The sequence below is a fragment of the Canis lupus genome, chromosome 25 (assembly GCF_003254725.2).
Source record: "Canis lupus dingo isolate Sandy chromosome 25, ASM325472v2, whole genome shotgun sequence".
Taxonomy (NCBI): domain Eukaryota; kingdom Metazoa; phylum Chordata; class Mammalia; order Carnivora; family Canidae; genus Canis; species Canis lupus.
The window spans coordinates 3,062,986-3,088,843 of NC_064267.1; the positions used below are offsets into that span (position 1 = coordinate 3,062,986).

At 35.8% G+C, this 25,858-nt stretch overlaps 1 protein-coding gene across 2 annotated transcripts in view; it reads left to right on the forward strand.

The window, feature by feature from the left end:
- Positions 1-15,122, forward strand: part of TRPC4 (transient receptor potential cation channel subfamily C member 4) — a 208,226-nt gene extending 193,104 nt beyond the window's left edge. For both annotated transcript variants that reach the window (XM_025462421.3, XM_025462422.3), the window contains exons 9-11: positions 8,412-8,453; positions 8,578-8,667; positions 11,078-15,122. In XM_025462421.3, coding sequence (XP_025318206.1) covers positions 8,412-8,453; positions 8,578-8,667; positions 11,078-11,800 — 855 coding nt within the window. In that variant the 3' untranslated portion in view covers positions 11,801-15,122. The remainder of the gene's footprint in view (positions 1-8,411; positions 8,454-8,577; positions 8,668-11,077) is intronic.
- The last annotated feature ends 10,736 nt before the right edge of the window (positions 15,123-25,858 follow it).

The window sequence follows — 25,858 nt, forward strand, 5'->3', positions numbered from 1 at the left end:
GGTGGCTGCACTGGCCACTTTGCCCAGCATTGGTGATTTTATCTTGCTATTTATGGCTTCTGGGCAATACTGATACAGCTAGCCCTGAAAACTCATTAATTTTTTTTAACTTTGGACTTCCTTTACCGGTGATTGGGAGATCCAGATAAATTAACCTTTCATTTGGAATGCTTTAAAGGGGGAAACATAAATGAAGTAGAAATACTTTATTGAACAAAACCTTCATTGTAGAAAACAAACCCATTGTTGAGAAATGTCTTGTCTCTGGGAAATTATGAAAATCCCACCAAATAGGCAGCCTATTAAGAGGTCAATAAAATAAAAAACATGTAGCTTTTGGTTTTAATATTATTACTTGTCCAGTTTTTAGCTTAACCCCATTTTATCAGCAAACTCTCCTCTCCATATTAAAACACTGGTTTAAAATCTTTAAAAAAAAAGGGCAGCCCCGGTGGCGCAGCGGTTTAGCGCCGCCTGCAGCCCAGGGTGTGATCCTGGAGACCCTGGATCAAGTCCCACGTCAGGCTCTCTGCATGGAGCCTGCTTCTCCCTCTGCCTGTGTCTCTGCCTCTGTCTCTCTCTGTGTCTCTATGAATAAATAAATAAAATATTTAAAAAAAAATAAAACACTGGTTTGTAGTGTTTTAATTTTAATTCTAGTGCATGTTAGAATTATCGGGAATCTCTATTTTAACAAACATTTCCTTGTAACTCTAATTAGAAACTCCTGTTGAATAAAGCACTGTTATCTAGCACAGCTTTTTAAATGCAAACAAAATCGACATTTGTACTTACTGTTCAAGAGGTCCAGATCATTTAATTAAAATAAAAAGATGTTGATGCCAAAGTATTTAATTAATATGAAGCATTTCAATGCCATAAACCAGGTTTCTAAGATGGAATGCTTAATAGGTCAATATGCTGAACTAAAAAATGTGAAGTCTTTTGACAAAACTATAAGAAATGATTTTAACTCCCTTAGACTGATGTTTTCTACTTTCTGGTTTTCTCTGGAGCACAACATAGTGAGGAAGATATGAAACACCATGTCTGTTAGGGCCATGTAGCATCAATTAGCTCTGGGAACTACAGATGGAATACTCTTGCCTTACCAGTTGCACAGACATACATTCAGTTAAGTCACTGCAAGAGAATTAGAAACAGTGAACGGATTAGCACCAGCTATCATCACTAAAGGAAAAGTGCCAATAGTACATGCTTTTCACACTGTATTTTTAGTGATAATTTATCAAAATATATTGTTGCTTAATCTTCATGACTTTCAGTAGTCCTAACAACAAATCTTACAGATGTGATAGTATTCATCCATGAGTACCCTCTGAATCCCTAATTTACTGCTATAAAATTTGCTTCCAGGACCTCTTGATGAAGTTTACTTTCCGAGGTAGGAATGTGGAAGAATGAATTATTTGATATTCTTGGTGTTTCAAGAGTGAAACCCTGAATATTTGGTTTGACAAGATGACATTCAAGGATTTTGTGTTGTTGCTTTTTAGATGCTTGGAAAGGATGCTTATAGAGAGCAGTATGTAGCTCCATCTATAAATGAGCCAAACTGCAATTATTAAAAGGAGTTCACATCTTGGAATGTCCCCTTGCCTTTTTACTCACTTTTAAAAGGAGAAGAACACAGCAAGCTGCATCCCTTAAAGAATTCACCAAGCAAAGCAAAGGATAAAGGGCATAATTCATGGGCTCAATATCAGTGATAGACCAAAACTAGAGGGGAAGTGAGAAAGCTGGGCACTGACGATTGACTGCAGGGAAGCGGCTATGTGAGGTGAGCCTGACATTCCACATGGTGGACCTGCAGACAACCAGAGATAGAATGAGGAAATGTCACAGCTGATTCCCCAGAGCCCTTTCTTTCAGAGCTGCAAAACCCTTCCTGCTCTAAAGCAACCTGACACTTCTGAGGAAATGCAGAGTTCACTCATGGCAGCAGAGGTTCCTTTAGTCTTTTCCTTGATCATTGGTTCTGTGATCCAATACTGCCCTATCTTGTCCCAGCTAATCAAGAGGAACCTGCAAAGGGTGAGGTTGGCCAGTGTGGCACACAGGTGTGCCTTGGGCACCCACGTGGAAAACCACCCTGCTAAGGAACATTCTGCACACGGTGCTAGGTTTCTGACATAATTTGCAAAGAAAACTGCTAACTTAAAATGCATATTTTTTCCAAAATATTAAATTATTTTTATGAACACAGATTGGTCCATTCTGTTCCCAGTGATTTCCAGCAATAATTACAAGATGTAATACCCTCCCCTATGAGAGGAAATTCTTTTGACGGTCAATTGATCTTTACCCAGCAAAAAGATAGCAAGCATACTAGGGATTGTTGATGGTAATTCTACTGTATAATGCTTAATAATGTCACTAATTGGGCAGCTCAGGTGACTCAGCAGGTTGGCGCCGCCTTCAGCCCGGGGCGTGACCCTGGAGACCCGGGATCGAGTCCCGCGTTGGGCTCCCTGCATGGAGCCTGCTTCTCCCTCTGCCTGTCTTTGCCTCTCTCTCTCTCTCTCTGCCTTTCATGAATAAATAAATAAAATCTTAAAAAAAAAATACCATGGAGAGTTGGAACAAATCATCTTGCGATTTATGTAGAATCAGAAAAGACCCCAAATAGCCAGGGGAATATTAAAGAAAACCAGAGCTGGGGGCATCACAATGTCAGATTTCAGGTTGTACTACAAAGCTGTGATCATCAAGACAGTGTGGTACTGGCACAAAAGCAGACACATAGATCGATTGAACAGAATAGAAAACCCAGAAATGGGCCCTCAACTCTATGGCCAACTAATATTTGACAACGCAGGAAAGACTATCCACTGGAAAAAGGACAGTTTCTTCAATAAATGATGTTGGGAAAATTGGACAGCCACATGCAGAAGAATGAAACTAGACCATTTTCTTACACCAGACACAAAGATACACTCAAAATGGATAAAAGATCTAAATGTGAGACAAGAATCCATCAAAATCCTAGAGGAGAACACAGGCAACACCCTTTTTGAACTTGGCCACAGCAACTTCTTGCAAGATACATCCATGAAGGCAAGAGAAACAAAAGCAAAAATGAATTACTGGGACTTCATCAAGATAAAAAGCTTCTGCACAGCAAAAGAAACAGTCAAGAAAACTAAAAGACAACCTACAGAATGGGAGAAGATATTTGCAAATGACATATCAGATAAAGAAAGGGCTGGTACCCAAGATCTATAAAGAACTTATTAAACTCAACACCCAAGAAACAAACAATCCAATCATGAAATGGGCAAAGGACATGAACAGAAACCTCACAGAAGAAGACATCGACATGGCCAACAAGCACAGGAGAAAATGCTCCGCATCACTTGCCATCAGGGAAATACAAATCAAAACCACAATGAGATACCACCTCACACCAGTGAGAATGGGGAAATTAACAAGACAGGAAACAACAAATGTTGGAGAGGATGTGGAGAAAGGGGAACCCTCCTGCACTGTTTTTGGGAATGTGAACTGGTGCAGCCACTCTGGAAAACTATGTGGAGGTTCCTCAAAGAGTTAAAAATAGACCTGCCCTACGACCCAGCAATTGCACTGCTGGGGATTTACCCCAAAGATACAGATGCAGTGAAACACCGGCACACCTGCACCCCAGTGTTTCTAGCAGCAGTGTCCACAATAGCCAAACTGTGGAAGGAGCCTCGGTGTCCATCGAAAGATGAATGGATAAAGAAGATGTGGTCTATGTATACAATGGAATATTCCTCAGCCATTAGAAATGACAAATACCCACCATTTGCTTCAACGTGGATGGAACTGGAGGGTATTATGCTGAATGAAGTTAAGTCAGTCGGAGAAGGACAAACACTATATGGTCTCATTCATTTGGGGAATATAAAAAATAGTGAAAGGGAATAAAGGGAAAGCAGAGAAAATGAGTGAAAATATCAGAGAGGGTGACAGAGCATGAGAGACTCCTAACTCTGGGAAGTGAACAAGGGGTTGTGGAAAGGGAGGTGGGCAGGGGATTGGGGTGACTGTGTGATGGGCACTGAAGGGGGCACTTGAGTGGATGAGCACTGGGTATATGCTATATGTTGGCAAATTAAACTCCAATAAAAAAAATAAAAATAAATTGGCCAAAAAGTGGAACGCTGACGACACCAAATGCTAGTAAGGATATGAAGCAATAGGAACTCTCATCTGTTGCTAATGGGAATACATAAGGGTAAGTTACTCTGGAAGACAGTTTGACAGTTTTTTGCAAAACTAAATATATTCTTACCATACAATCTAGCAATCGCACTCCTTGGCATTTACACAAAGGAGTTGAAAACATATGTCCATACAAATCTTGCACAAGGATGTTTATAGCAACTTTATTCATAATTGCCCAAACTTGGAAGCAGCTAAGATGTCCCTCAGTAGGTGAATGGATAAGTTATGGTACATCCAGACATTTGAGTATTGTTTACTCAGTGATAAAAAGAAATGAGCTATCAGGGCATGCAAAGACCTAGAGAAACCTAGTCTCCATATTACCAAGTTAAAGCAGGCAATCTGAAAAGACTATGTACTATATGATTCCAGCTGTATAATTCCAACTATAATATAATATATTCTGAGGAAGAGGCCAAATTATGGAGACAGTAAAAAGATTAGTGATAGGCAGAGATTGAGGTGGTGGGGGCAGGGAAAGGAGAGATAAATAGGCAAGGAAGAAGATTTTTAGGGTAATTAAAATACTCTATAGGAGACCATAATGATGGATACATGTCTTTATACTTTTGTCCAAACCCATGGGGTATACAATATGTAAACAGTAATGTAAACTATGAATTTTGGGTGATTATGATGTATCAATGTAGGTTAATCAATTGTAACAGTGTACCACTTGGGTTAGGGATGTTGATAATAGGAGAAGCGATGCGTGTGTGAGTAGGGGACTATATGGGAAATCTCTGTACCTTCCACTCAATTTTGCTCTGAACCTTAAATTGCTCTAAAAAAATGAGCCTTAATAAAACAAAAATGCCTACAGAATTTGCACGACATCTATCCATATTTAGTAAAACCATCCCCTCACCCTATTACTTAAATACAAATTTACTTTCACACCTCTACTGTCTAGGTCAAAAACATTCAAATCTTTTGCTAAATAAATGCTGTCCTCAAGCATGAAATGCCAAGCAAATCACACAAAGAGAGACAAGTACATCTTCTTTGACTTCTCTGGGGTAATCCTGATATGTGTCAAATTATCCACAAGTTTTATGAGTGAAGAATATTTTTTAGAACCTGTGTTAAATCATGTTATTAATTGCAAAGGGCAAAAAGAAAAAAGGAAAAGGAAAGAGGACGTTAACTAGCTAGTTAACATTAGTGATAGATGTCTTAAATCTCTTCTCTCATTTAATCTTCAAAATCATCGGTCTTTGCCTTGCAAAAAAAAAATGGGAATGGGAGAGGACCTCCAGATAATTCCTTATTTAGGCTCAGCCCCCTTCAAACCCAGGTGACCCCTAAGTACATATTCTTAAAGTGACACCCCAACACCTCTCAGAAAGTATGAAAGTAGACATGTGGGCATGTAGTAATGGTCGATGGGAATCAGTTCTATGGTGCTGAAAATGAGAAATCACATAGACATGAGAGATACCTGAGCTGCATAATTTAGTGGCCATCATTTGGTGAATTTATTATTCATTTTTGTTTTCAATACTCAGAAGATGGTTAGCTTCATCTGTTATTTTCCTAGGATATTGAAGTTCAGTTGGCTGATAGAATCTCACAAGACTAAAGATAGTTGCGTAGTATTACCATGTGGGTGTGGAAGAGCAGTGGTTGGCACAAACAATGAACTATATTAACTCTGATTAAATCTGGGCTATAGGATAGCTCCTGAAAGTTATCATAGGGAATTTAAACTGTGTTCTCTCTTTCTGTCAGACTATTTTGCTTCTTAAAAAATTTTTCCCCAGAAAAATCAATCTCAAGATTAGTTTTTAAAGTGTAATCTTTGGTCTTTTTTATATTCGTATTAAAATTTCTAAATTTGTTTATGAATAGGTTCTGCTGAAGAAAAGACAGTCTGTGCTCTTTTCAGTACTAAGATGCATCATGAGAGTTTTCACTTATTACTCAATAATTTTCTGATTCTGTTATTCTTAGCTTTAATTTTGCATTAAGGAAGTTTAAAGTTAAATCTTGACTTCAGATTGCTCTCTTCTCACTACTTTTTATTGGCTTTTTTTGCCCAAAATAGAATAGCAAAATGCTGTAGAAGCCCAAAGTAATCAAACTTGAGTTGACTAAATTCTACACTAAATTCAAAGTTTCTATCTACTTAAATCATGCAATATGGGTCTCCTGTACAATATTTGTAGTGAAAGTGTTAAAGAATTTGGTACACAGCTTGCTTTAGTATTTGTGTCCACTTGAAGTAAATTTAAAGAGATCTGGAAGGCTTGTTTCATTACAGAGTGTTTTTTGTTTTGTTTTTTTTTAATTCAGCTGAGCTATGTCTCAATAGGAGTCATATACCTCCATCTTGTGGCTCAGTCGTAAAATTCCCATGCTATCTATATTTTTTCCAAGATATCCTGATTTTGTAGTAAGTTTCAAATTCCCAGTCTTTTAGTGAATAGCATAATTACATTGAAAATGTGTTTAAGATTCAGGTAAAAATGAATGGTATTTAAATAATTAATGGCTTTTAGGAAGTTAAGCATTATCTCAACTGTTCCTAAAAGTCACTAATAATCATGCAACATAAATCTATTCTCTTGGCCAGTGAAAAAGCCTTTCTTCCTATTCCCTAAAGTGAAAAAAGAGTTTCTTTTGCATTATTTTTTTCCTAATTTCATTTCACAGTGATGCATTCACAACTCTTTTTGGAATTCCATTTTATTGGACTAGGTATTTAGTAAGGAACAAGATCAAAAGGTTTATTTAAACCCTGGATATGTTATTGCTTTGCTTTCTCACAATCTACTAAATTCATTCCTTTATTAGAGAAATATTTTTATTTTAGATTAATCTGGTCAGTTTTCTTTCTTAAGAATCAATACTGACATGTATTCAACATGCACAAAATGGGGATTATGATAGTTCTTCTTTAGAATACTCATGAAATCTGCAATTATATATTTTAGTGTCGTTTATTATTTAACTCAATTTATTGTGGACTTTTCTTTTAATCGTTAATCATCCTCTCCCTGCATTCTGCATTCCAGGAATCACTACTCTGTGCTAACTCTGGCTGTACTCTCAAATGATCTTTTCAAAAGGACAGCTGAGACTTATGTTTATTTTTTAAAATGATGAATTTATGAGCCCTGTGTTTGAATAGAATCTTATTATTTGTCAAATCCAGCCATCTAATGAAAGAGGCAATCCCTCTTATTGTACATCTGATTGAACTTAGTGTTGGGGAGGTTAGTGGTCTAGCACTGTTCCAGATTACATGTTGCATATCATGGCTAAATTCTCAATCTTGCTAGGCTGATACTCATGAAGACCTTCATATTGTTATAATGTGAACTTCTTACTGTATTGAATTTTTGTTTTTATTCCTTTTTTTTTTAATTTGATATGTCTCATCCGTGTCTCAGAATTATTTCAAGTGATTTGGGGTACATGTTAATTAGGATTTTCTAATTCTCTGTCACCTTCTATTAAAAGAACAAGTTCCCATCATTGTTCATTGTCTCTATGTTAATTGCCTCAGAGATTATAGCCTTGCACTTTGTTGTTTTGGTTCATTCATTCTTTTGAGTCATGTTGTCGTGCCCCAGATCGCGAATCCGAGAAACCCCCGAGGAGCCGCCCGGATGCAAACACACGGGCCTGGGTCCAGGAGCGCCCGACGCAGGGAGCAGGGACCTGGCCCCCGAGGCTAAGAGGCGCCGCAGCTCTACGGGGCCCGGGGCCCGCGGGACTGTCCATGGGCGGAAAGTTGCCCGGTCCCGTGGGCCCGCACGCAGGGGCCCCGCGTGGCCCCTTACCCCGCAGCAGCCCCGGATCCGCGCGGCTTCGGGGCACAAGGCGGGGCTGCGTGGCTGCGGGCCGGGGCCGGGGCCGGGGCCGGGAGGGGTGCCCGGCGGCTCGACAGGGTGGGCAGCGCCGTGGGCAGTAAGCAGGGCCTGTGGGGTCGCGGGGGGGGGGGGGGGGCGGGGCCGCACCGAAGGGAGCCGGTCCTGCTGCTCCGCCAGGCCTGGGACTTCGGTTCAACGTCCTGGGTCCCACAATGTGACGCACTCTAGCTATTGTTCATTGTCTAGTAAAATTTTCACTTTGGAGAAGTGAAGAAAAATATATTCTCCATTAAAAGAACAATGAATTATTTTCCAAAATGGTAACATATCACTCTGAGAAGTAAATGCCTCTTCCCTTTTCAGAGGCGGGCTGCTGATAATTTGAGGAGACATCACCAATATCAAGTAAGATATTCTATTGTATCTTGAAATTTGCATTAAAATGAAGTCCAGTCTCCTCTTCAGAACTGACTCAAAAGAAAAATCATATTTATGCATTGAATATCCATTGTGTTTTGACGTGTCTCAGGAGGTCATGAGGAACCTGGTGAAGCGATACGTTGCTGCAATGATCAGAGATGCCAAAACTGAAGAAGGTTTGACAGAAGAGAACTTTAAGGTAATCATTTTCATCCTCATCACCAAGAGGGTTCTGCAGAGCATAACACCAGACACAGCACATTTAAAATCAGAACTGGAAACTCAGCCATGTGTTCCAGCAAGCCCATGTGTCTTCTCCTCCTCCTCCTCCTCCTCCTCCTCCTCCTCCTCCTTCTTTCTTCTTTTTCTTCTTCTTCTTCTTCTTCTTCTTCTTCTTCTTCTTCTTCTTCTTCTTCTTCTTCTCTTCTTCTTCTTCTTCTTCTTCTTCTTCTTTTCTTCTTCTTCTTCTTCTTCTTCTTCTTCTTCTTCTTCGATTTATTTATTTTAGAGAGAAAAAGTGAGGGAGGGAAAGCAGAGAGAGAGAGAGAGAGAGAAAATCTCAAGGTAGACTCCCCACCAAGCACAGAGCCCAACATAGGGCTGGATCCCACAACCCTGAGATTATGACCTGAGGAGCCAAAATTAAGAGCCAGATGCTTAACTGACTGAGCCACCCAGGCACTCCTTCTTACTTTTAAATTCAAGGCTATTTACGTGGTTATTTTTTAAGTGGTGAAATTTCTTCTCAAAATAGATTGTAAGAATTTTTAACCTTCAGCATGGAGGGGACTTACAGTTGGATGCAGAGAAAATCCTAATGGCAAGTGGCATTTGGACTTGCTGATCCTAGTAACATCCTAATGAGCTTTAGTTTTTGAAATTTCAGTCTTATATTTGAACCTGAAACATTTAGTAACTAAGATGCTAAAAACAATAACAAAAGCCCTCTTTATGCCCTGCACAGCTTTGGTAGCAGAAATTAGGTAGCAGAAAGGTTTGCCCTTAATTATAGCTTACAAACTTAGCCTTTTTCCCTGAGTTTTAATTTTATCAGAAGAGGTAGGTGGAATACCTGTAATATATATGCTTGCATCATGTGTATAAAATACCTTTGCTATTTTGCCTGAGTTCTTAAAGGTTTTGGAAGAATGAGCAAAGTCAATACTATCTTACAGGCAAAAACAAATGAGTAAAAGAAACCCTGCAGAAGACTCTTTAACAGTGAAAAGCAGCAGATCTGACAAGAGAATAAAGATAAGCAGCTGGTGAGGCAAGAAGGTAGATGAATTGCAAAATGGAAAGCACAGATTGAAAGTTGTCCAGCATTCCAAATGTTCTTTGCAACCACAACATCCAAGTTTTGTAGTTAAATGATCCATGGTGCTTTGGGAGATAGGCTGGAGGCAGAAGGCCCCCAGGAAAGCCATCATTAGATTAGGACTGAGAATTCAGTTGTCCAAGAAGATAAAAGTAAAGGATGAATCTATGAAAGGTTGTCTGATCTAAAGCAATTTGCAAGATTTAGTAACTGACCCAGATGCTGAAATAAATTCAACTCCAAGGTAGTAAACAATAGAAGGTAATTGCTAACTCTTGGAAGGCTAGACGCCGCTTTAATTATTTTATTTTAGATAGCTCTCTGAACAGCAGAATGTGCTAATATTAAAAATCTCCTAAAAATGCATCCCCGAGAGAATGAGAGGTGACTTGAAAGTAGATGAAAATTTTGGAGAAGAAGGATTTGAAACTGTAGTCCCACAGAAATCCAGTATACTCTTGTTTCTTTTTGCATCAACCTGAGGAAGTCTCCTTGTTACTACTGAGCTCCAACAGGGAAATAGGAGGGTGTCAAAATGATTCATGTGCCAGAGAGAGAACCGAAGCACAGTGGAATCCTAGCTCTTAAAAATGAGTGAAAACTGGGACATCTAGGTGGCTCAGTGGTTGATTGTCTGCCTTCGGCTCAGGTGGTGATCCTGGGGTCCTGGGATAGAGTCCCCCATCAGGCTTCCCATAGGGAGCCTGCTTCTCCTTCTGCTTATGTCTTTGTCTGTCATGAATAAATAAATAAAATCTTCTAAAAAATGAGTGAAAACCCATTAGAGCCATATATGAAATGTGCTCATGATGTTTCCTGATGTGTATCTGTTTAGTCATTTTACATTTGTGTATGTGAATTAAAATCACTTTTAATTATTTTTATTTTATTATTTTTTATCCTTTTACTTTATTGGAGTTCAGTTTGCCAACATACAGCATATCACCCGGTGCTTATCCTGTCAAGTGCCCACATCAGTGCCCATCACCCAGTAACCCCAACCCCCCCACCCACCTCCTTTTCCACTACCCCTTGTGTGTTTCCCAGAGTTAGGAGTCTCTCATGATTTGTCACCCTCACTGATATTTTCACTCATTTTTTTCTCCTTTCCCCTTTATTTCCTTTCACTATTATTTATATTCCCCAAATGAATGAGACCATATAATGTTTGTCCTTCTCCGGCTGACTTACTTCACTCAGCATAATACTCTACAGTTCCATCCACATTGAAGCAAATGGTAGGTATTTGTCATTTCTAATGGCTAATATTCCATTTTACATTTCCACTTAGGAACTAAAGCAAGACATTTCCAGTTTCCGCTTTGAAGTCCTGGGTTTACTACGAGGAAGCAAATTCTCGACGGTACAGTCAGCTCAGGCTTCGAAGGAGCCCTCCAATTCCGCCGACTCCGATGAAAAGAGTGATAATGAAGGTAGTAGCAAGGACAAGAGAAAGAACTTCAGCCTGTTTGATTTAACCACTCTGATTCACCCCCGATCAGCAGCAATTGCCTCCGAAAGACACAACATCAGCAATGGCTCTGCCCTGGTGGTGCAAGAGCCCCCCAGGGAGAAGCAGAGAAAAGTGAATTTTGTGACCGATATAAAAAATTTTGGGTTGTTTCATAGACGATCAAAACAAAACGCTGCTGAGCAAAATGCAAACCAAATCTTTTCTGTTTCAGAAGAAGTTACTCGTCAACAGGCCGAAAGACCACTGGAGAGAAATATTCAACTGGAATCCCGAGGATTGGCTTCACGGGGTGACTTGAACATCCCTGGTCTCAGTGAACAATGTATATTAGTGGACCATCGAGAAAGGAATACGGACTGCCTGGGTTTACAGGTGGGCAAGAGAGTGTGTTCCTTCAAGTCAGAGAAGGTGGTGGTGGAGGACACTGTTCCCATAATACCAAAGGAGAAGCATGCAAAGGAAGAGGACTCTAGTATAGACTATGATGTGAACCTCACAGACACAGTCACCCATGAAGATTATGTGACCACAAGACTGTGATACTTGAAGGCAGAAGCATGGGTTATATGTATACATATTTGCCATAGTGCTCTGGGTAGGGGGAGATGTTTGAAGTAAACTAGCAAACGCTAACTTCCACTTTATAGCATTTATCAACTGTGGCATATTAACGTGTAACATGTTTAAATAAGGCAAAGGCTATCAAAAACCCTGGTTTTGTAGCCAGCTTTTGCTTTCACAATTTGTTTTACCATTTTTTGTTGTTGTTGTTGATAAATAAACCTTGTATTCTTGTACTGTTGCAATAATCCACAGGAAGTTTTTAGCTCTCTTTCTCAACTAAAACAAATGCAACTTATTTCATGTGGTAGTGGACTCCTATCATAGATACTTTTATGTGCAAAAAAATGATGGAGCTGAGATATTAGAGCTTTTCATAATTTTTTAAGCTCTCTAGAGATGGTTCCTCATCAAGGGCTTTTCGGTAGCCCTACAGTTTGGCTTTAATACACAATATTCCCAAATTATTTCTTCACATATAAAATAATTACAAATTAAAGCAAGCAAGCCTTCTTCTCATGGAGTCATGATCAAACTCCCTCTCAAAATGAAAGTCAAATGCACTTGGAGTTTTAGGTTGCCCAGTTTTTCCTTTCAGTAAGTAAAATAAATGTCTGTCTTAATAAATATTGATGATTGATTATTTTTAATGAGATTTGGTCATGACAAAAGTTTTATTTAAGTTTTTTTTAATGACCTTTTTTACGTTCAAATGCTGGTCAGTACAAATACCAGGCTTGGTGAATAACAGAATTTCAAAATGTGGCAAACGTTCTCAGCACTAGAAAAGAATAACAATGAATTAGAATAGTTAATGCACCTCCAATGAAGCCAGATGATTGCATTCTCATAATATCCAGATGAAAATAAATTCATCCTAAAGCCTAAATCTAAGCAAAGTTATTTTCAATCAGTGTGACATTGTTGCCAATTCAAAATAAGTACAAACACCTAATAGTTTCCTCATCTTCTGCCCAGTGACTGGTACATATTTTATTTATTTATTTATTTATTTTTATTTATGATAGTCACAGAGAGAGAGAGAGAGAGAGGCAGAGACATAGGCAGAGGGAGAAGCAGGCTCCATGCACCGGGACCCCGACGTGGGATTCGATCCCGGGTCTGCAGGATCGGGCCCTGGGCCAAAGGCAGGCACTAAACCGCTGCGCCACCCAGGGATCCCTGGTACATATTTCTTTAAAATTAAAATCACCCCAAATCATTATTAATTTTAGCAGCAGCTGTAGATATAAAGCTTTCCCTTAAGGGATAACATTCTTAATTATTGTTTCTTCTGTTGTTTTCAATGTAATCTAGCTTATATTACACTTACTCACTGAACCACTAAAAAGAAAATGTTTTTACCTGATATAAAAGGGCACTGGCAACTTCATAAAGTTTACATTATGTAGCTTGTGTCTATTTAAGCCACCATGGAAATAGAAGTTCCTTCACCACATGCAATTAGCATTTATTTCAAATTGATAGAAAGATGCTGAGTTCATTTTACATGAGAAATTACCTCCATGGACTAGACAAATTGCACATGATTTAGCATTGACCCAAAACTGTATAGTATTACAAAACCCAGTTTCTGATTATGATATATTGAAAATAAGGAATAATAGCAGTAACAGTGCCAGCCACTGTTCTCTGTGCAATGCAAGTATTAACATGTATGTAACTACTCACAACAATCCTCTGAAGAAACTACTGTTCTTATTCCCACTTTTTAGACAAAACAGAAGTAAGAACTGATTAGGTGAAGGTTCACAGCTAATGAATGGATCTCTGATGGATCCTCCAGGGCCATGCCGTAACTACTATATGTGTGTGCTGCCTCTCAGAAAACATCAACAAGACCAAGCAAAAACTGTGCACATATAAAGGCTACTATTGCTGCTTTTGAAATGGTATATTTTGAGAGAAAATGAATTTAGTAAACTCCATAAATCTGTGTTCCCTCCTTTATAGCAAGAGAGTGCAGAAAATTAAAGACATATGTCATTCTTTAGACTCAATCAAATTATAGAAATTAGATTTATATAATCTAATTATAGATTAGATTTGGCCTGGTAGGTTTGAAGACGCACAATAGGGCTAGTGCATATTCCCACTACATCAAGTGCACCTTAATCTCAAGTATGTTAGGACTCACAATAAGCCCTGGGCAGTGTGAAATACCCAATGATTCTAAGTCAGACATACAGTAGTAAGGGAACATAGACTTATTCTCGACATTTGGGGTATTTTCCAATGATTCCATTTTGCTGCTTCTGTTATTAATCTTTTCCAAAGTAAAAATCATATACATCACCATTATACATGCTTTACCAAGATTTAATTTCAAATGTCCTCTGTTCTTTAAAATAACACCACCAACAATAAAAGAAACAATAAAAAAATGTTCCCAACAGTTTTTTATATCAAGGGTTAGGATGCTGGTATTTTCCAGGTAAACATGATGATAACAGAGGGATTTACTTGGAGCCAATAACACTGTGCTTCCCATGTTCTGAAAATGATGGTTTTTAACAACCTTCAGATGTCACTGACAGATGCATTTATGAGTTTAAACAAAATATTGGGTATTGTTCGTACAATATGTTCTAGGATTGAACATTATTCTTTTTTTTGGATTGAACATTATTCTAAATATGTAGTGACATTAAGTAGCATTAATGAAGATGAACAGTAGGGAAAGAATAAAACATAAAACAGGATTGCAAATAGAAGGATGGTATTTTTTGAGGTCTTTAAATGAGTAATTTGGGGTTTCCTTTCATTTCCATTCATATTTATATGAAAATAAATTCCTAAACACCAAAGAGAGGTTTGAAATCACACCTTCATTTGTATAAATAATGTTTCTTATGTTTCATGTCCTTCCGACCTTGCTCACTTTTACTTATTTATTTATTGCCAGGGTTAGGTGGAAGAATGTCTATAAAATTCAGCTTAACTTTAACAAAACTAGGTTATATTCACAGTACTTGATCTATTTTGGAAAACCCATTTACAAGAAAAAATGTTATGAAGATTACCTCACCATTTGTGATAGAGGTATTCCTGAATTCTGTGTAAATAATTCTGTATTAACTTCAGTAGGGAAACTGACTATGTAAAAAAAAGAAAAAAAGAAAAAAATGGTAGTGAATTATTTTGTAAAATGATTAATTATTTTTCAATGTGATAATCATTCTCAAAATGTAACTGTTTCTTAAGTTGGATATTTGTATATCAAATTTTCTTAAAGTAGATATTTTACTTATTGGCTGACAATTAAAATACTTCAAAAGCATACCCACTTTCTTGCCTTGACCTGGATAGCAACTTGATATATTTTAGTAGTGGAACACACAAATCCAAACAATGAAATATCTTGGATAACTATTGAAGCGTAAAGAAAGAAATTTATCATTTTATTCTCAAAGAAGCAGTCAATTTTCCAACCAGTGTAGAAGGAATATGGGTAACCAATGATATAAAAATGCACTCCTCTAATATTCAACAACCCTTACTAATTCTGGGATTTAGTTGAGTGAATGATGGTCCAGTCCCATGACGTTTTGTTGAAGATGAGAAAGATACCAAGTACTGAAATCTGTCCATTCTTAGTTATTGCGCATTGTGTTTGTAGCACAACAGTTTAGACAGTACCCCTAAAAATCAGGTGGGCTAAAACCATCCGTGTGACCCTGTCAGTATATTTACAATGACACAAGTTTTTAAAGAGACAAATTTATTAATATATTCACCATTTTGAAAATTATTTCTTCAGTTTAGCTTTAGTACATTTTTCCTTATCTTATTTCCCCAAAATTCAGACCCCAAGTAATTTACATTTAGAAATTACTCTCTGGAAGTCTCCTTAAATTCAATTTCAAATATATCATTCTAATTATTTCACTATATATTACAATGAACTTTGTTCATATAGTGTTACCACATGACTTTAGAAAAAGTTTTGGAACATATTTAGTTCTCTAGAGATAACCAGAAAAACTAAGGTTTGGGGCATTTGTGGCAATTATCCAAATTTACCCTGCTACACAGTAATTGAGTTGGAGCTTGAAGAAAAACTCTTCATGTAAATATTCAGATGAGATACTGGGTCATAAATGTCTTGGCTAAGGAATTTTTATTTTTGTGGAATTTTGTCTTCTTTGTCCTCTCCTTCAGTAGAAAATATTTATAGTCATTCAAACTTGCCACAGCCCAAATTCAGAAGATACTACCTTTTTATCTTTATAAAATTGTGTTCACAGATTTTTTTAGAAGCCAGTGTCTTACCATTTTCTAAGAAATGCAGTTCATCGTTTTCACTTCAACTGTAGATTTTGTGATAATTCTATACACAGTCTGGTAGTAACGTCTGAAAAAATTAAGCCTTCTCGAATGAAGAATTATGAATGAGTTGGAAAATGCGAAGCTGACCCAAGATTGAGACCATGAGACTAGGGCCAAATATGGCCATGCCATCAATGAGTTGACAAATAGTGAAGTTGTCTCTGCCAGTGTAATTTATCAGTAGCAAAACCATCAGCTTCCTCTAAAGTTGCACTGTCCAAAATGGTAGCTACTATTGACATATAGCTAAGCACCTGAAATATCTGAAAGTGTAAAACACACACTGGATTTCCAGGACTTAGTATGAAAACAATGTAAAGTATCTCATTAATATTTACATTGCTTACTTGTTGAAATGATAATATTTTGGATGCAGTGGGTTAAAATATATGAATTAAATTAGTTTCATGTTTCTTTTTACTTTTTAATGTAGGTACTAAAAAATTTTTAAAATACATATGTGACTCGTGTTTGTAACTTGCAGTACATTTCTATTGAACATTGATGCTCTGAGGCATCCCTATTTGTTTCACTCAATACATGTATGTATTTCCACCATTGAATTTCATAGGTGCAACTTATGTATTCAACTATTCAAAAAATACTGTTTTTGTTCAACTAAAATTTGCTGTCTCTCCTTGATTCCCAATCCTAATGGAATTACTGCAATAAGTTGCTGTTTTTCATGTTTTTTCCTTGCCTTTGCAAATATATTAATGTATATCATAAAATATACAAGGAATAATATATTAATACATAAAATTTATAATATAAATAAATATATAAATATATGTATAGGTTATGGTTTTTTATTGGTTTTATCAAGACTGGAATTTATAATATACCTATAATTTAGTAACTTTTGTTTTTTTATCTAACAGTATCTTGGAAGACTTCTGTAGAGCTGTTTAATATAGCAAAGTTATTCGAACCCACTTAAAAAAAATTCTTCATTAGTCATTTTTACCTACTGAAATGCATTCATACAGTGTTGCTACGACAACTACGGAAGAACTACTACTGGATCAACCATTAGGTTTTGAGGAGTATTTGAGAGACAGCAAGGTGTTTTTAAAAGACCAATATGTTCACTTCTCTTCTCTGTTCACTCTCTTGAGGAAATGTCTATTTTCCTTGTGATTAAGTAAAGATTCCATAGTATGATCTTTATAAAGTGGCCCCATTTTATGGGCCTAGTATCATCCTCACGTACATACTTGACTTCAGCCATTCTGGATTTCTATTACCTGTTTAAGACTTTGGCAAGACTCATCTTTCCCAACATGAGCAAATAGTGTTCCTTCAGGATTGGATCATAACTAGACCAAAATTTTATTACTTTACAGAATTCTCTTTAATCAAGACTTTTAATTAATTCTAATTGATCTATTTTTATGGTTTCCCTTAGGTCTAATGGTTTTACCCGATATATTTTTTCCTAAAGATTTTCCTTTCCTGAACCTGCAGAGAACAAGCCAGGTTTCCCCACTCTGGGAATAAGAGGTTATCTGCATTGACTTCATTTCAGAACATCAATATACTTGGATGTTTAATTTACTTCCAGGAGATAACTATGTGTTGCTTCAGCATTCAGAATGCAAAATGCCCTGGTTGTCTGGGGGCAAGGCAGAAAACTGATATCTTTACATAGCTGCTGTGCAGTGACTATAAATCGAGCATTTCACTTGTTTACTTCTCACTTGCTGATATTTGAAACTTCTGGATGGAAATATCCCATCTATCTCTAAAATATTGAACTGTGTTACATCACTTTTCTAAAGTTAGAAATACCAAGCAAATAGGAAAGTAGAAATGTAGAAGAAATAAAGGCACCATAAAATACTAAGTGAATTGAGATTTCTTTTGTTTTTTAATTCCTTAAAAAATGTTTTAAGACCATTATAGATTCATATGCAGTTGTGGGAAATAATACAGGGCTATCTCACTTACCATTTACCCATTTTTCCTTCAAAAGAAACATTTTCCAAAACGACAGTACGATATTGCAGGATATAGATATAGATCTGTGTGGGTGAGCTTGTGTATTTAGTTTTACACTATTTTATCACACATATAGGTTTGTGTATCTATAACCATAGTCACGATACAGAACATATCTGTTGCCACAAGCAAGCATCCCTGATACTGCCTTTAAGCCACATCCATCTCATAACATCCCTCAATTGCAAATCCCTGAAAACCATTAGTATGTCCTCCATTTTTATAACAGTATCATTTTAAGATTGCTATATAAGTGGAATCATACAGTCTGCAACCTTTGGGTATTAGTGTTTTTCCAACAGTATAATTCTCTGAAGATTCATCCAAGTTCTTACATCTGTCAACAGTTTGTTCATTTCTTATTGCTGATTCCATGATCTAAAAGTTGCATAATTCGACATTTCACCCACTGAAGGATATTTCAGTTGTTTCCAATCTTTCACTACTGCAAATAAATCTGCGATGAACATTCATGTGTAGGTTTTTCAGTGACCAGGACTGTAATTTTTGGGCAGTATCGTTGTTGCATGCTTAGTTTTACTTAAAAAACAAAAAACAACCAGCCAATCTGTATCCCAGTGTGGCTGTACTCTCTATATACTCACACGGTTGAGTAGCAATACATGAGTGAGTCAATTTTTCTGTATTTTTGCTAACGTTTGGAGTGGTCACCAATTTTTATTTTAGCCATTCTGATCATTGTGTAATGATAGCTCATTGAGGTTTAGTTTGCATTCCCTGATGGCTAATGATGTTGAACACCTTTTCTTGTACTTATTTGTCATCTGTATGATATTTTGGTGGAATTTCTATTCATGTCTTTTGTACATTTTCTAATTAGATTATTATATGTGTGTTTTTTAATGTTGTGTTTTCACAGCATTAAATTTTTATTTTCGAATTCGTGACACTAGTCTTTTGTCAGATACGTGTTTTGTAAATATTTTCTCTCATCTTTTTATCTTAATAAGGGTCTTTTTGCAGAGTAAAATTTAAGCATTTTTATTAAATCCAATTTTTCAAATTTATGTTTTATAGCAATTCTAAGAATTCTTTATCTAGGCCTGGGTTATGAAAACTTTCTCATTTTTTTTCCTAAAAGCTTTATGCAATTATGTTTTATATTTAACTATATTATTTTTCCTATCTTTTTTCCAAGTCTATTAGCATATATACAGATTTACAGAAGAAATTCATCTTTAGGAATGGGATCATATATGTATAAAAAGAGAATAAGGACTGTTGACAGTCAAATATGTAGGTAGTACTGAAATTGTGTGACAAGAAAGAAGATAAGTCATTTTTAGGAGATAACACTGACTTAGTTACACAGACATTATAATCAGGATCTTCTAAAGCTTAAAAAAAAGAAAAAATCTTCAAATAAAATTTCTCCTTTTTTTAAAGATTATTTATTTATTTTAAAGATAATTTATTTATTATTATTTATTTATTATCGAGCCTGATGCAGGACTCGATCCTCAGACCTCGGGATCACAACTTGAGCCAAAGACAGATGCTCAACCACTGAGCTACCCAGGTGTCCCTCAAATAATATTTCAATTCCATTACATTTCTCCCAACTTCCTGAATCTGATGGAGAAGCAATAAAGAATAAGAAAAACTGCTATGATGGGATGGAAAACCAGAAATAACAAAAAAATTTCAAATGCACACTTCTTCCTGAAATCCAGTTGCTACTTGAGAAAAAACTTAGGATTGCTGAAGTATGATCTTAATGTCTATTTTCTGAAGAGTAATCACTAAATTTGAAGCTCATATGTAGGTACCTTAAAATGACCAATCATTTGTTTAAATGGTCCTTTTGGGTTTTAACAGTGCACAATAAAATAGTAATAATTATAATTTGAGGATAAAAGTAACATAACTCATTGATATAAGCAATAAACCTAGAATAATTAAATTATAAATATATGAGAAATATATGAACCCTAAACAAAGCAATTTAGGGCACACACCAAGAAAATGACTGAATGATAAAGAGAGTGGCATAAAATTCCCAAGCTAATTAAAATCGTTTCTGAGGTTTGCATTAGAAAATTATCACTAATACCTACAAAAGTAGGGACTAGAATTTTGGGCACATTATTATCACAATATTTTGATTATCTGTTGGAAATATGGCAATTAACTGAATTGCTGAATCAATTGGAATCCTTCTGTAAAATTCAGAGTTATCACTTTACAAAGCACCAAGTTGGATATTATAACTGAATTCATCAGATGATTTAGATCTTTAATTTTGCTTTCACTTTCTGTCATTCTCTCCCAGCCCTCACCATTACCCACTAGAAGTCAGGCCCTGTGGTAAACATACGGGTAAAAAAAGATGGACTATACTTTTTGGAGGAGCTCACAGAATCAAGACTGGAAACTTTCACTTACATTTTGCATAATAAGAGATTAGAAATGATATTGTTCCCATACAGTTGGTGGTTGACAGCATTTGTAGACTGAATTTCTTTTTGTGGATCATCCATCAAACCATTTTAAAAAGACTATTTTGTTATATGAGGTATGTATTTTAGTTTTCTTTGAGGTAGAAATGTAATAAAAAAAATACAGTAAAGACACACTGAAGATAATTTTTTAATTAAAGATTTTATTTATTTGAAAGAGAAAGAGCTTGCAAAGGGAAAAAGATGAGAAACAGTTGTTCAGAATTTAGTCTTTAACCTGGACACAACTAAGAATCATTAGAGAAGTTCATGTAAAAGTTGGTCATAACAAAGTTCTCTTCAAGTAGATATGGAAAGAGATGTAGAAATCATCACATTGGTACTACCAAATTAACGTGAGCCCTTTCAATTTTGAAAATGAAATTTTTTAAGATATTGCTCAATTGCTTTAAATAGCCTAACCTTCAATATGCAGATGAAAAGTGGTAATACATTTTTCTAAAGCAAAACAAATCAATATAATTATGATTGGTTTTATATTTTATCTTTTTAAAAGCTGAATATGTTTTATATTCGATCATAATTAATTTTCCAGCCATTCTTAGTCATATGAAGAATAATTATCTTTTTTAGTAGTTCATTGAAATATAATCTATCATACAGTTCACTCATTTAAAGTGCAAAATTCAATGTTTTTTAGTATATTCACAGATATTTGCAAATATCACCCACTACAGTCGATTTTAGAATGCTTTCATCACTTCAAAAAGAAACCGATATCCTTTCGCAATCACCGTCCTATGCTTCAACCTCCTCCTCCCTCCAGCCCTAAACAATGACTAATTTCCTTTCTGCCACTATAGACATCCTAGTCTGGATTTTCATATGAATTGAATTATATATGTGGTATTTTGTGACTTCTTTCAGTTGGCACACTTTCCAGGTTCATCCATGTTGTAACATGTATCAGTACTCCAGTATGGCCAAGTAAAAATGCATGGTATATGTATATACCATATTTTGTTTATCCATTTGTCTGTTGATGGGCATTTGGTTTGTTTTCATCTTTTGGCTACTATGAAAAACTTTCAGTTTCAAAGTTTTGTGTGGATGTATGTTCTCATTTCTCTTGGGCAAGTACCTACGAGTAGAATTACTGGTTTTATGGCAACTCTGTGTATAATCAGACTGCTTTCCACGGCTGCTGCCCCATTTACATCCCCACCAGACGTGTATGAGAATCCCAATTTCTCCACATCCTCACCAGTACTTTTTCACCAGTCTTTTCTTTTTTTATTCTAGCCATCCTAGTGGGTGTGAAGTGGTATCTCATGTGGTTTTGATTTGCATTTCCCTGATAACTAATGGTGTTGAATGCCTTTTCATATACTTATTGGCCATTTGCATAATTTCCTTGGAGAAATATCTATTCTGATCCTTTGCCCATTCTTAATTTGGTTATTTATATTTTACTATTGAATTTTAAGAGTTCTTACATATTATTGATTCAAATCCTTTAGCATATACATGAGTTGCAATGTTGTCTTGTCCTATGGATTCTTCATGGTGTTTTGGGAAGCACAAAAGTTTTTAATTTTGAAGAAGTCCAATTTAAACTATTTTTCTTTTGTTACTTATGCTTTTACTGTCATATCTAAAAATGTTTTGTCAATGTCATCAAGATTTAGCCACATGTTTTCTTGTGAAAGTTTTATAATTTTAGCTTTCATACTTAGGTCTTTGATGTACTCAACTTCATTGTGTTTTTTTTTTTTAAGATTAAAAAAATTTTTTTTTTTAATTTGAAAAAGAGAGAGTGAGAGCACAAGCAGGGGAGAGCAGCAGGGGAAGGGAGGAGGGAGAAGAAAGCTCCCTGCTGAGCACGGAGCCCAATGCAGATGCTTAACCAACTGAGCCCCTCAACTTCATTCTTTTGCAAGTGGTGATCCAGTTGCCTCTACATAGTTTACTGAAAAGACAATTCTGTACTTATTGAAAGGTCTTAGCACCCTTGTCAAATATCAGTTGATCACAGATGTATGTATGGATTATTTCTTGACTTTCAGTTCCTTTTCATTGAGATATTATGTTTTTATTTTCTATTATTACCACACCATTTTGATTATCGTTTTTTTGTTTTTTGTTTTTGTAGTAGTAGTAGTTTTGGAATCAGAAGGTATGAGTCGTCTTCTTTTCAGCATTGTTTTGATTATTCTAGTTCCTTGTACATGCATATGAATTTTAAAGTTAGCTTTTCAGTTTCAAAAAGGAATTAACTAGGAGTCTGATAGCAATTTCTTTGAATCTATAGTCAGTTTAGCGAGTATTACCATTGTAAGATTGTGATATGTTCTGATTCATGAACATGGGATGCTTTCCCATTTATTTAAATCTTCTTTAATATCTTTCAACAATGTTTTTTAGTTTACAGAGTATAAGTTTTACACTTCATTTGATAATTCATTCCTAGGTGTTTTATTCTTTTTGACGCTATTGTGAATGAAACTATAATTACCTGTAAAGATTCTCAAAAGGTGGACATTGATACAGAAACATTGTTTCTGATATAGAAACAATTCATCAATGTTATAATTACATCAACTAAAAACTGGATAAAGTAAAATTTCTGTCCTGTTACATTAGAAACTTTTACTAAATAATGATGTAATTTCGGAGTATTCAATGTCTTCTATTGATAGAGCCATTTGACTGCTCAAACTGTTTTGAAGGCAGCACATATAAAAGCCAAGAAAAATTATGTATCTAAGCATAGAATTCTCCATTTTTGTTCAGATTTCTACTTAATGGTATCATTTTAATTATCCTGTGTAGTGTCTATATGACTTTTGTCAATTTAAGTTGCAGTGTGGCTACATGTATTAATAACATATTTGTGCTTACATCTAAGCCCACCATTATCATCCATCTCACCATACCATAATGTGAACACAAACTTGCCATGGTTCCTTCTTAAGAAGGAAATTTTAAACTGAACTGAGTTTTATGTATGCATACATTGCAGTTTGCTGATGTTAATATACACTAACCATTATAGGAAACCTTCTAACTGAACTGAGTTTTTATGCATATATGCATTGTAGTTTGTTGACATTAATATATACTAATCATTACAGGAGAATTTATTTATGAATATATAATTATTTATTAGATAAATTAGATAAATGTTATTGATCAATAAGAAGTGAGGAGTAAGGAAGTATATTAAAATACTTATTATTTTTCGTATGTGCACTTTTACTATATTTAGTAGTGTGTTGGGGTTTTTTTATTTTATTTTATTTTATTTTTTTTTGTTTTTTGGGGTTTTTTTTTTAGATTTAAAAATTTATTTCTTTATGACAGACAGCGAGAGAGAGAGAGGCAGAGACATAGGCAGAGGGAGAAGCAGGCTCTCCCCAGGTAGTCTGATGTGGGACTCCAGGATCACAATTTGAGCCAAAGGCAGGCGCTCAACTACTGAGCCACCCAGGTGCCCCAATAATGTCTTTTTGCTAATATGGAAACTATGCCTATAAATTTTACCAGTGTATAGAATAAAGATATTCCATTAATCTTATTTTATAGGACAGAATGAAGAATATACCTAGCTCCTGTAATCATAAGCGGACTAATTGGTTAGTTGAAAAAGTGAGAGGAAAAGAAAAAGATGGGTGGCTATATCAGAAAACTGGGTCCATGATATCCAAAGATTAAGATTCCATCATGGACAAAGAAAAAACAGTAAGAAGGAAGATGGCAACAAGTGAAACTTTACATCCACAACTCTTAGTAGAAGAAGGATTAGGATGGATGCTCCTGATAATGGAAATGTTTCACTCATTGGCCTTCATTTCCTCTTTATCAAAAGGAATTTAAAGAGGAAAAAAATGTTTTGAGGGAATAAAATAGACCAATTATGGATATAAATATTCTGATATATATTATTTGTATAAATATAAAATCTCTCTGTGTGTGTGTGTGTGTGTGTGTGTGTGTCTAGGTGGCATTAAACTGAGTGGGAATTTGATTATAATCATGTTTAATGCAGGGGAATAGCCAAAGCCACCCCAATCCAAATTTGTTGGCCAGAATCTTCTGCGTTAGCTATTGGACTTGGTACCAAGAAGTTCAGTTTCTAGCTTTATCCTAATGCCTTAATTGGCTCATTTGTAAAATAAGAAAACTTACCACTCTGGACCGAAGAGCTTAGTTATCATTACAATAAGATAAAACGGAAAAAGAAATGAAAAGCATTTTGTCAAGGATAAGGAACTATGTGTACATAGTTTTCTTTTTAATACATGAGAATAACACTAAAGAATTCCAAAGAATTTAGAATTAAGCGGTATGTAAGTTCCTCTCATCTAACTTGGATCAAAGAAAACTTATGTAGATCACCTTACAAAGCAGAATAAACTGCAGGCCAAATAGACTTCATTGCAACTTAATCTAATGTATTAATGTAGCTAAACAAAGAAAGTGTCTGTTAAAATGGGGGGTGACAGCCACGATTTGGAGAAATGCTATAGACAAGAGATAAAGAAGGGTCCAGAGCTGCCAATTTTGGCATTTCCAGTTACATAGTGTCCTGGAAAACAAGGAAGTTAGCCAATGGATTTGGATCATTCAGGCCCTGTAAATATAGCTTGCCCAGTATGAGGATAAATGAATGAAGGTGTGTTAGCTAGAGCCTCTGACACCATGCTTAAAATTTGACTTTCTAATTCTAGTGAGGTCATATGCTATAGCTTTATACATGGAGTAAATGCCCTGATATTGCTGAATTGTGTGTTCCAGTTTTTTGTGACAGCTACAACCATAGAACAAGGAAATAGGCATCTTGATTACAGAAAGCAAGTCTTGAGCTTAAATTCAACTTAAATAACTTGAGTCTATAAGAGATGAGAGCATGCTACAAAGTTAAGTGTCAGCCAAAGAGCCAGACACTGACTTATGGCCAACTAATTAAAGCGAGGCCAGCTTGTGAGATCTCCTAGGGGACAACCAGATCATGTTTCCCAAGGTACACACATATCTATATCAGTAGGCATACTGACTATTCTAATATCTAGTTATTATTATTATTGCCAAATCTCATTTTACAGATTATATTGAAGACCTATCTAAGTTACTAAACAAGGTAAAACAAGGTAAAAGGTTCACAGATGCTATCTATTTTGGCTTAATCAGATTCTGAAATCTACAGAAATAAGACGATATATATGCAAATGTAATCTATCCATATTTAAGGTCTGACTTTAAAGAC